At 44.1% G+C, this 12,288-nt stretch overlaps 1 protein-coding gene across 1 annotated transcript in view; it reads left to right on the top strand.

Moving 5' to 3' along the window:
* Nucleotides 1-12,288, top strand: part of AKNA (AT-hook transcription factor) — a 127,572-nt gene that overhangs the window by 10,091 nt on the left and 105,193 nt on the right. The window contains 1 exon segment of the mRNA XM_030207293.1: nucleotides 5,496-6,057. Coding sequence (XP_030063153.1) covers nucleotides 5,664-6,057 — 394 coding nt within the window. The 5' untranslated portion in view covers nucleotides 5,496-5,663.

Below are 12,288 nucleotides of genomic sequence, written 5' to 3'. Positions count from 1 at the left end.
AGCATTACTTAGAGCTTTAAATGCGTATTACCACTCACAGCAATTTAAAAGAAATGGCACCATTCAACTCTTGAGTTGAGCCCTGCGGGTTCCAAAGAATGTAATCGATAGATCCATTTCTGCTCAAGTTGTAGCAACAAACGTCAGAGATCTCCTCCTCTCGGAGACTTCCGTACAGTTTGCAAAATAACACATTTTAGATCTTTAAATTCATGAAGCTTTTCTTTGCAATGCATGACCAGTGGCGAACCAATCTTTTCAATATGTATCGCACTTCTATGCTTGATTAACCGTGTAGTTAACATCCGAGATGTCTGTCCTACGTAAATCTTATTACACGGACATCTTAAAGTATATATTACGTTCTCAGACGTACATGTTGACAACGACGTTAACTTGTAGATCTTATGATCAACTGGATTAACAAAAATAGTGGTTTCATCCATGATATCACACAAACTACAGTTGCCACATTTAAAATGCCCGTGTACATTAGATGCCTGAGTAAAATCTTCAATAGGGAGCACTGCTGGGCATAAAGATTCTTTCAAGTTTTTGCCTCTGCTATATGCTACTTGTACACGGGAACCCCTAAAAATGGAATGTGATTGAATTAGGGGCCAATATTTCTTAATACTTTTAACCACTTGAGGTGTACTTGCAGTATATTGCGTCACAAAAGTGAAAACATCTTCATCGACATTCATAGGGGTGACTCTAGGTGTTAGGAGCAATTCTCTGTAGTTGAATTTTGCTCTTCGGTATGCTGTATGTACAACTCGTTTAGGGTATCCCCGTCCCCGTCGAAGTAATCTAGCTGTCAGATCTTTCGATTGACGTCGAAATTCTTGATCATCAGAACATACCCTACGATATCTTAAAAACTGTGAAAAGGGTAAACTGTTCTTAAGTGTACTGGGATGACAACTGCCGTAGGCTAAAAAAGTATTCCTGTCTGTTATCTTGTGGAAAACTGTGGTCTTGAAATTGTTTCTGGTATTTAGAACTTGAACATCAAGAAATGAAATACTGCTTGGATCTGCATGCATAACAAACTGGATACGTGGATGACATTGATTTAAATCTGCTACGAATTGAGTTAATGTGTTGATGTCTCCATTCCACAATAAAAAGATATCATCGATATATCTTACCCATAAACCGACCTTATCGTATGCACATGAAGTGTAGACATATTTCAATTCAAATGCTCTCATAAATAAATTTGCTACTAAGGGAGCCATCGTGGCTCCCATCGCAACACCTGATATCTGTTGGAAAATAGTGTCTTCAAATTGAAAATAATTCTTTTTCATGGCTAACGTAGTCAGGGATATAATGAAAGAGGTGGTAACTCTACTAGATCTTCTTTTGTCTAAAAAGACTTTTAACACCTCTAATACCTCATCCTGTGGAATAACATAGAAAGCGGCTCTAAAACAGAGCCTCTACTGGAAATAATTGGTCTTCCTGGCGGATCGACTAACGTCTTGTGGATCTTGGGCAAGATGTAGATTACTGGAATTTTAGGATGAGAGGTATTCAAAAAATTATATTCCTTTTGAGTCAGTATACCTTCCGCATACGCTTTACTAGTTAAGGAAAAAATATGATGTTGTAACTGGCTAGTGGGATCTATGGCTAGTGCCACATAGTCAATGGGATTGTGGAGTTGTCCGAGGATCTCAGTTTTATACTTTTCTGTGTCTAAAATCACAATGGCTCCCCCTTTGTCTGCCCTCCTAATAACTATCTCTGACCTAGACCTAAGGGAGATAAGAGCTTTATGTTCTTCAAGTGTTAGATTGAATTTCTTAAACTTGTTTGCATTTTTAGCAATTTTGTCAAAGTCTTGCAAAATTAAATATCGAAATGATTCTAAAAGCGGATTTATGGGTCCAGGGGGAGACCATTTAGATTTACGTTTCACCACAGAGATATCAACACGCCCTTCATCTACATCAGAAAAATGGATCTTCAATTGCAAAATTCTTAAGAACTTTTCGAGCTCAATTCTCAATTGAAATGGATCATGAAAGCAAGTAGGAACGAAGGATAGGCGCTGAGACAGCATTCGACATGCTGCTTCAGTCAGTGTATATGATGATAAATTCACTATAGCAATTTCATTTACTGCTGTCAGGTAGACCGCCCGTCGACCCCTCTCATCCTAAAATTCCAGTAATCTACATCTTGCCCAAGATCCACAAGACGTTAGTCGATCCGCCAGGAAGACCAATTATTTCCAGCAGAGGCTCTGTTTTAGAGCCACTTTCTATGTTTGTCGACTGTTTTTTGCAACCATTTGTCATAGAAGGAGAATCGTATATAAAGGACACAACAGAGTTTCTACAGAAATTAGAAGCCAATAGTCACCTTGCAGAGAAATCTTTGATGGCAACTTTAGACGTCACTTCATTATATACTGTTATTCCACAGGAAATAACATTAGAGGTGTTAAAAGTCTTTTTAGACAAAAGAAGATCTAGTAGAGTTACCACCTCTTTCATTATATCCCTGGCTACGTTAGCCATGAAAAAGAATTATTTTCAATTTGAAGACACTATTTTCCAACAGATATCAGGTGTTGCGATGGGAGCCACGATGGCTCCCTCAGTAGCAAATTTATTTATGAGAGCATTTGAATTGAAATATGTCTACACTTCATGTGCATACGATAAGGTCGGTTTATGGGTAAGATATATCGATGATATCTTTTTATTGTGGAATGGAGACATCAACACATTAACTCAATTCGTAGCAGATTTAAATCAATGTTATCCACGTATCCAGTTTGTTATGCATGCAGATCCAAGCAGTATTTCATTTCTTGATGTTCAAGTTCTAAATACCGGAAACAATTTCAAGACCACAGTTTTCCACAAGATAACAGACAGGAATACTTTTTTAGCCTACGGCAGTTGTCGTCCCAGTACACTTAAGAACAGTTTACCCTTTTCACAGTTTTTAAGATATCGTAGGGTCTGTTCTGATGATCAAGAATTTCGACGTCAGTCGAAAGATCTGACAGCTAGATTACTTCGACCGGGATACCCTAAACGAGTTGTACATACAGCATACCGAAGAGCAAAATTCAACCACAGAGAATTGCTCCTAACAGCTAGAGTCACCCCTATGAATGTCGATGAAGATGTTTTCACTTTTGTGACGCAATATACTGCAAGTACACCTCAAGTGGTTAAAAGTATTAAGAAATATTGGCCCCTAATTCAATCACATTCCATTTTTAGGGGTTCCCATGTACGAGTAGCATATAGCAGAGGCAAAAACTTGAAAGAATCTTTATGCCCAGCAGTGCTCCCTATTGAAGATTTTACTTAGGCATCTAATGTACATGGGCATTTTAAATGTGGCAACTGTAGTTTGTGTGATATCATGGATGAAACCACTATTTTTGTTAATCCAGTTGATCATAAGATCTATAAGTTAACGTCGTTGTCAACATGTACGTCTGAGAACGTAATATATACTTTAAGATGTCCGTGTAATAAGATTTACGTAGGACAGACATCTCGGATGTTAACTACACGGTTAATCAAGCATAGAAGTGCGATACATATTGAAAAGATTGGTTCGCCACTGGTCATGCATTGCAAAGAAAAGTTTCATGAATTTAAAGATCTAAAATGTGTTATTTTGCAAACTGTACGGAAGTCTCCGAGAGGAGGAGATCTCCGACGTTTGTTGCTACAACTTGAGCAGAAATGGATCTATCGATTACATTCTTTGGAACCCGCAGGGCTCAACTCAAGAGTTGAATGGTGCCATTTCTTTTAAATTGCTGCGAGTGGTAATACGCATTTAAAGCTCTAAGTAATGCTTTACTTTGATTGGCCAATCGATTGCATGGCGTCTGACGTCATGTATTATAAATCGGAGCCATTTTGAAGGAATCTCATTGCAGAGTGCAGGAGACTATCGCTAAAGCGGTTTTCATGTGAGTGGGCGAGTTTGTTTAAATCAGTATAATATTGTTTAACAATCGTGGTGATGAATAATTTGAATCTTTTTTTTGACAGAAGACTAGCGCTACCTAAGCCCTGAAGCAGTTTTTTTACGAAACGCTGGCCACGTTGGCTTGGAGCGTCTGAAGAAGTGTGTCTGAAGTCTTCTAGCGTCAAAGATAAGTGCTTATTTTGCACCAAGTTCCAATATATTGTGAAGCAACAATTTTATGGAACTATTAAATTTGTCACTACAGCTATCTTCTTAAATCTGTCAGTGAGCAATGATTAATATGCTTTCTTGGAGGTTTTTTTTAGAGCCAATGATGAACAGAGGATCAGACTAAGATCCGTTTTAGCTCCAATAGACTGATATATTGTCTAGGAGCTCTGTGAGGCTCTTTTTTCCTCCATATTATACTCCAATAATATACTGTTTTTTTTTATATCATTCTGTTGAGAGGAAAATGTAGTATAGTGTTATACTTAGGTCCATCACAGCAGTATGCAGGTCCTGGAGCAGTTTTAGTGGGTGCAGTGCTCTTCAGGCAGGCGGACCTAGGCCCATCCCCCCCTACCTGTTACACTTGTGGTGGTAAATGTGAGCCCTCCAGAACCCACCACAAACCCACTGTACCCACATCTAGGTGCCCCCTTCACCCGTAAGGACTATAGTAGAGGTGTACAGTTGTGGGTAGTGGGTTTTGGGGGCTCAGCACACAAGGTAAGGGAGCTATGTACCTGGGAGCAATTTCTGAAGTCCACTGCAGTGCCCCCTAGGGTGCCCAGTTGGTGTCTTGGCATGTCAGGGGGACCAGTGCACTACAAATGCTGGCTCCTCCCATGACCAAAGTGCTTGCATTTGGTTGTTTCTGAGATGGGCGTCTTTGGTTTCCATTATCGCCAAAAATCAGAAACAAAGGGACGACCTTCTCTAAGTACAACCTAAATTTCAGGAGTTAGGCGTCCCCGACCGTATTATCTAAACAAAAGATGGACGTCCATCTTATTTCGATAATATGGGTTTTCCCGCCCCTCCACCGGGATGTTTTGCGAGGACATCCTCAGCAAAACTTGGGCGTCCCTTTCGATTATGCCCCTCCACGTGTTTGAGCCTTGGCATTCAATGCTCCTTTTTTCTGGAGCTCTGAAGTTGGATCCTGTCTGTGAGAAAATTAAAAATCCTTCAGTCTTTTCAATAAGACTCAGTATGCAGACCTTAATAGGTTTACTACATTCCAACCCTGCAGAAATGATCCCTATAAGTTCAAATAATTGTATAGCCCAGGAGACCTGGCTACATCGGGTGGGATCTTATAAATCTCTTCAGTTATTTGATCCTGAATCTGTTTGCTAGGGAGATCTTAGGAAGGCCTAAGTGTGTAATTGAATTTCTTGAGGGACTTTAAGCACAGAGAGTGCCTCAGTTGGGAACTTTCCCATTTGCAGATCTTTTGACAAGAGCTGTTAGAGTGGAACTTGACATGCTTTTTCCTTTGTTCTGACTTGATGCTTTCTCTTTGTCTTTAGCTGCAGGTAGGATGCCACAGCACTGAGTGAGATTACCAAAGTGGCTGACTTGCATACCTGTGGGAAGAGCTCTCCCCCATCCCCCAGCTCACCCAGATGCAATGAAGTGACACAAGTGAGAGGTCTTCTGTCTCACTGCCGGAGAGCTCATCAGTGAGGGCACATGCCATGAGCAGCTCACCACCATTGGCACAGCAGGAAGAACCAAACCCCAATGATGATATTGGGCAAGGGCAATGGGAGGATGAAGATGATGACGACAAGGGGGATATTGAGAGATATATGGATGAACAACGAATCATCACCATAGATGAGCAAAGTGCCCTGGCAATGGACGAAAGCAACATTGCAGGCTTGGAGGAAGAAGGCAGTTCTTACCCACAGTCTCCTCAGGATTATGATCTCCCAGATGACACCAACTTTGGTGAGAATCCCAGTTCCTTACAGGACCTCATGGGAACAGAAAACGAAAGAGGTTTTGACTTCAGCAATTTGCCAAACTCAAAAAAATTCCTTTTCATAGATTCCAGAGATCACTTCCTTGCTGGAGAACACCCTGTTGGTAAGTTTGGTATGGACCTGACATCAGCAATAGGTAATGGTCTCACTACCCCCCCACCCCACTTCCACCCTGGTCTTATTCCCACAATCGCTCACCTAATTTCATTGGACCCATGATCATCCCACCATTTTAATTTAAATTAGCAGGATACTGGGCTAGGTGGACCATTGGTCTGACCCAATATGGCTATTCTTATGATTAGAAGGGTTTGGAGAATGCGCTTCAGCTTTCTCCCTCACTAATCCAACTCTCCTCATACACATTCTATTATCCCCTCACCTATCCTCATAAATCACTCACAGCTCTGAATTTCATGACTGGTACTCAAGGGTGTCTCCTTCTTCCTCCTGACACTACCAAACAAGCTCTATAGTTTATTTATTTTTTATATTTATATTGCAGCTATACCTTGGCAGATCAAAGTAAAAACAATCATAGTTGCTAATGGCATGTTAGGCTAAATTTTGGTAGGACCATGGCCCAAATGGTCCACTCCATTCCAATGCCTGTGCTCAGCTGATTCCCAGATCCTTTTAGCACACATAGGTTTAGGCTGTTGCGTGTGTCTTCTCCATTGTTTAACCCAGTTGATGAAAGCTCCTTTGAGCTACAGTCACTTCAGCACTTCAGTCGGTAAGCTCCAGGCCCTAGTAGCTGATCCACCTTACACAATGTTCTTTTTAAGAATAGAATGATCCTGTGCATTCATCCTAAATTCTTTCCTAAGATAGTTCCAAAATTCCATCTTAACCAGCTAGTTCTTCTACCAAACTTTTTTTCCAAAACCTCTTGGCCTTCTATCTGGAGTGGACTAAAGCCCATATTGTTTGTTTTGACCCAGACAGGATAGGGGGCTGCCATCAACACAAAAACTTTCAAATTGGCTAGCAGACTGCATTTCCTTCACTTATGCCTAGGTTGGGCTGGGTTTTCAACCCAGTCCTCAGGGCACACCCAGCAAGTTGGGGTTTTCAGGATATCCCCATTGAATTGCTCTAGATGGTCATGTCACAGCTCATAATGTTAGAGCTATGATTGCATTGGTCATCCACTTGAGATCAGATACCATAGAGGAAATTTGCAGAGCTGCGATGTGGTCTTTAATCCACACATTCACACCACATTAATGTTCAGAAGAAGACTCCCAATGCAACAGTTGGTTTGGATAGACAGTCCTTCATAATCTCTTTGGGGTCTAGAATCCAACTCCATCCTCCTAGGCCCCTTTATTTGCTGTTCCAGGCTGCCTTAAAAAAACCCTACTGTTTATGGTTTATTAAAACTTGTTATACCACATATTCAAAACTGATGGATGTAAGTGGTGTACAAACTAAAAATACAAAAAAAAATTATTTATAAGAAAACAAAAAGAACGCCAGGATGTAAGATAGGACAGATGAAGCAATTAGCCAAGAGCAAATACATTAGTTGCTTCCAGTGTCACAAACCATCTTCTTTGCTGGTTATGACTGTTCATTAGCTCCTGCCTGTTGCAGGATCTTCTGCATAATCCCCTTATTTTGTTAAGGCAGTCTGTAGCTAGGGAGTCCCACATGTGAGACTGCAATATTCTGCTTGTTCTCAAAGAAAACAAAGTTATTTACCTGTAGCAAATGTTTTCTGAGGACAGCAGGATACATGAGGGGCAACCCAAATGGACGTCCATTTTATTTATTTATTTCCATCTTATTTATTTATCAGGATTTATTTAACGCCTTTTTGAAGGAATTCACTCAAGACGGTGTACAGTAAGAACAAATCAAACATAAGCAATAGACAATTACAGCAGTAAAAATCTTGCATATATTTTCAAACAGGATACAGCGTGTTTGAAAATATTTGAGATAGGTGTCTATGTGCTAGAAACGTCCATCATGAACTTCCATTTTACAAACTGAAATATCCAGATTTGAACGGGGGAAAACAAGGGACATCGATGTCTATATAGCAGTATTCTTAGAAAATGGCCACACAAACTTCCTTGCAGAACAGAGGGTCAGCCTAATGGTTAGTGCAATGGGCTGTAAATCAAGGGACCCAGGTTCAAAGCCCACTTTAACTCTGTTTGTTTTTGTAATTGTGAGCCCTCCAGGAACAGAAAAAATACCTACTGTACCTAAATGTACACCACTTCAGTTTCAGGCTTGCAGGTATCATATAATTAGGTACAGTAGGTATTGTTCTGTATCTGAAGGGGCCACAATTTTAAAAAAGTGTTGAAGTAGGATATGAACCTGGGTCTCTTGGTTTACAGTCCACTGCGCTAACCACTGGGCCTCAGACCTGCTTCTTGCTCTGTTAAGAATGTACATAATACCTGAAGCTATCATAGAGCCGGGTATTTCTTTCCATAATCACTTTCAGGGAGGGGGGGGGGGGACTGCAAGCAGTGTGGGATTAAGGAGGTATCATGCCTTAATCTCTCCAGTGGACAGCTGCTCAATCAGAGCACCTTTCTATAACCTGCCACCTGAACGGTCCTGAAACAGGTTTAAATGTCCTTTTTAGACATGGTCGTTTCTTCCCCTTCGGTAATCACTGTTGGGCATCCAGATTTCAGGTCCTCCCTATGCCCCCTTTGCTATTTGAACGTATTTCAGTGTTTGAGCTCCCCATTCTGCCTTTGCAAAATCGGGATTGGGATGTTTCAAGCAAATGTATGGTCATTTTGGCCTTTTGAGACATCCATATGCTTCAAAATATGAGTGCCATAGTCTTCCCCTTTAGAGGTGCATTCTACAAACTTGACCAGCTAGATCCCACATGAGAGCAGCAGGCAGAAAGATATGTGTACATGCAATGCAGTGTTCTAAAACATTGTGGTAAACAAGCTGGTGAGCATTCCCACGCAGGCTGTGTCAGATGACATATTCCACATGTAACATTATGTATCCTGCTGTCCTCAGAAAATGTCTGCTTCAGGTAAGTAACTTGTTTTCCCGTCTCCAGCACGTTCCCCTCATTCAGACTGATTTAACAGTACTGTGTCAAGTGTAAAGAAATCTATGGCTTTAGCTGTATGTAAGTTGCTTAGTTCCAGGGCTGATATAATTTCCATCCTTTCTCCCATAAAATGTTTTAAACAAAGTTACAAGTTTTGTACAATCTTATTGCTACAGCTGCAGATTGACTGAAACATGTAAAGCCAGTGCACCACAGGAATTCAAGCATGGAGACCCTGTCCACTGTCCCATATGGAAGGGTTTGCAGAAAGCTGTGCTCATCTAGGCAAAATCACATGTATTTTCTTAATTGCTGGGTCTTTAACAACCCACTTTTTCTTGCCCTGAAACATAGAAAAAGCAGTTTGCAAAGACATTTAACAAGGTAACTTGGCTTGGCTTGACTCGGCTCAAAATTACCCTCCTCTGTCTGACTAAAAGAGCATGGTAACTTTCAAGCACTGATTGAAGCTACAAAGTAGTAAATTTAAAACAAATCGGAGAAAATATTTCTTCACTCAATGTGTAATTAAACTCTGGAATTAATTGCCAGAGAAAGTGGTAAACGCACTTAGTTTAGTGGAGTTTTAAAAAAAGTTTGGATAGCTTCCTAAAAGAAAAGTCCATAAGCCATTATTAAAATGGACTTGAGAAAATCCACTGCTTATTTCTGGGATAAGCAGCATATAAAATATTGTACTGTTTTAGGATCTTGCCAGGTACTTGTGACCTGGATTGGCCACTGTTGGAAACAGGATACTGTTCTTGATGGACCTTCGGTCTGACCCAGTATGACAACACTTATGTACTTATGTACAGACTTTTTTTTTATCTAAGCTAAAAAAAAAAGTACTGGCTGGGGGTGAGGGGGGTTGCTTAGGTCAGAGGAGGAACACATCATCCCCCTAATTCTATAAACTTGGGCGCCCATCTTTATGCTTAGCATGTGCAACTTAATTTAATAATTGGTCTGTTAATTAGTGTTAACCAGTGGCAGCCCTACCATTAGGCCACCTGAGGCAAGGGGCTCAGGTGGCACTCTTGTGAGGCGGCATCGCCGCCCTCCCTTCCTTCCCCAACCCCTTTCTCCAAAATTTCTTTTTCTTTCTTGTTTTCAAAAGAAGGTGGCAGCAGGGATTCACATAAGCTGCCTGCCGCCGGTCCCGCCCTTTGGCAGCCCATCTCCGAGGAAACAGGAAATTATGTCAGAGAGGTGAGCCGTCCACAGTAGAAAGAAGGAGCCGGGACCAGCGGCAGGGCGGCCTTATGGGAGTCGCTGCCTCCGCCTTCTTTTGAAAAACAAGAAAAGAATAGAAAACGTTATTTGGGGGGAGGGTATGGGGAAGGAAGGGGGTGGCGGCGAAGGAGCCAGGGCAGCAGCTCATTTCTTGCCTCAGGGGGCAGATTGTCTTGTGCCATCCCTGGTGTTAACAGCCGCTTCTCCGAGGACAAGCAGGCTGCTTGTTCTCACTGATGGGTGACGTCCACGGCAGCCCCTCCAATCGGAACACTTTCTAGCAAAGTCCTTTGCTAGTCCTCGCGCGCCGATGCGCACCGCGCATGCGCGGCCGTCTTCCCGCCCAAACCGGCTCGTGCCGGCCAGTCTTCTTTTGTCCGCGCTCGGTACGGTCGTGTTTTGCCGTTCGCGCCCCAAAGTTGACCTCGCGTTTATCGACTTCGTTCTCAAAAAAAAAAAAAGGTGCCGGAAGGAGACCTTTATGGTTTTCTCCCTTCTCGTACTTCTAGTTTTGCCCCGGTAAGTTTTCTTTCGTCGTCGGGGTAGGCCCTATTTAGGCCTCGGTCGAAGTTTTTCTTCCCCCTATTTTTGTGGTGCCATTTTCGCCATTTCGAGTTTTGATCTCGCCGGCGCGATTTTTCCGCCCATGACATCGAAGTCTTCCAGCGGCTTCAAGAAGTGCACCCAGTGCGCCCGGGTAATCTCGCTCACTGACAGGCACGCGTCGTGTCTTCAGTGTCTGGGGGCTGGGCACCGCCCTCAGGCCTGTAGTCTGTGTTCTCTTTTGCAAAAGCGGACTCAGGTAGCGAGATTAGCCCAGTGGAACGTTTTGTTCTCGGGCTCTTCGTCGGCATCGGCACCGGGAGTATCGACTGCTTCGATGTCGTCGGCGCCCGGACCTTCATTCTCGCCCCCGAGTGCATCGAGGCATCGGCCCTCTGCATCGGGGCAACATCGGAGGGCTTTGTCGGCGTCGGTGGTATCGAGACCTCCTCGTCTGCTGATGTCGTCGGACGGTGGTGCTTCGTCTGGAGTGCAGGTGAGGGCTGTCCATTCCCCTGCTGGTGGCGGTGAGCCTTCGGGTGGGTCTCCCCCTACCCTGAGGGCTCCTGCGGTACAGCCCCCCCGAGACCGACCTTCTTCGGCCTCGGCCCCGAGGAAGAGACGGCTGGATTCTACGTCCTCCTCGTCGGTGCCGGGAAGCTCCGGTGACGTGCTTCGCTCCAAAAAATCGAAGAAGCATCGTCACCGGTCCCCTTCCCGTGTCGGCACCGAGAGCTCTGGGTCGCCGAGGGAGTCGGCACCCAGTAAGCATCGGCACCGAGAGGACCGCTCGCCCTCTGTTCAAGAGGTGTCGATGCGCTCCCCTTTGGACAGCCCCGAACAGCCTCCACGCCCGGAACAGGTTCTGACATCGACTCCTGCATCGGCTTCCATGTCTTTTTCCACAGCCGCTCTGCACGAGAGCCTCCGGGCCGTTCTCCCAGAGATCCTGGGAGAGCTGTTGCGCCCTACCCCTCCGGTACCGGGGGTGCTTGCGCCACCGGTACCGTCGAGCGAGGCGCCGGCTGGCCCATTGTCCGGGATGAGGTCTCCGACATCGGTGCCGCTTGCGGTACCGAGGGCGGTAGCCTCCCAGGAAGGCTCCCCGACTACGTCTGCGGAGGGAGCTTCGCCGGTGCGGGCGAGGGAGTCTACCTCTCGACGCTCCCACCGTGGCCGTGGTTCCACGGAGTCGAGCCAGGCACGGTTGCAGACACAGGTCCGTGAACTTGTGTCTGACACCGATGGTGAGGCCTCGTGGGAAGGGGAAGAAGACATCAGATATTTCTCTGACGAGGAGTCTGAGGGTCTTCCTTCTGATCCCACTCCTTCTCCTGAAAGACAGCTTTCTCCTCCTGAGAGCCTGTCTTTCGCTTCCTTTGTCCGGGAGATGTCTACGGCCATCCCCTTCCCGGTGGTTGTGGAGGACGAGCCCAGGGCTGAAATGTTTGAGCTCCTGGACTATCCTTCTCCACCTAAGGAAGCGTCCACAGTACCCATGCATCATGT

This window comes from Microcaecilia unicolor, chromosome 6 (genome assembly GCF_901765095.1).
Source record: "Microcaecilia unicolor chromosome 6, aMicUni1.1, whole genome shotgun sequence".
NCBI lineage: Eukaryota > Metazoa > Chordata > Amphibia > Gymnophiona > Siphonopidae > Microcaecilia > Microcaecilia unicolor.
The sequence above is the reverse complement of the archived record's forward strand: the minus strand, read 5'-3'. Positions and strand labels throughout refer to the sequence as shown.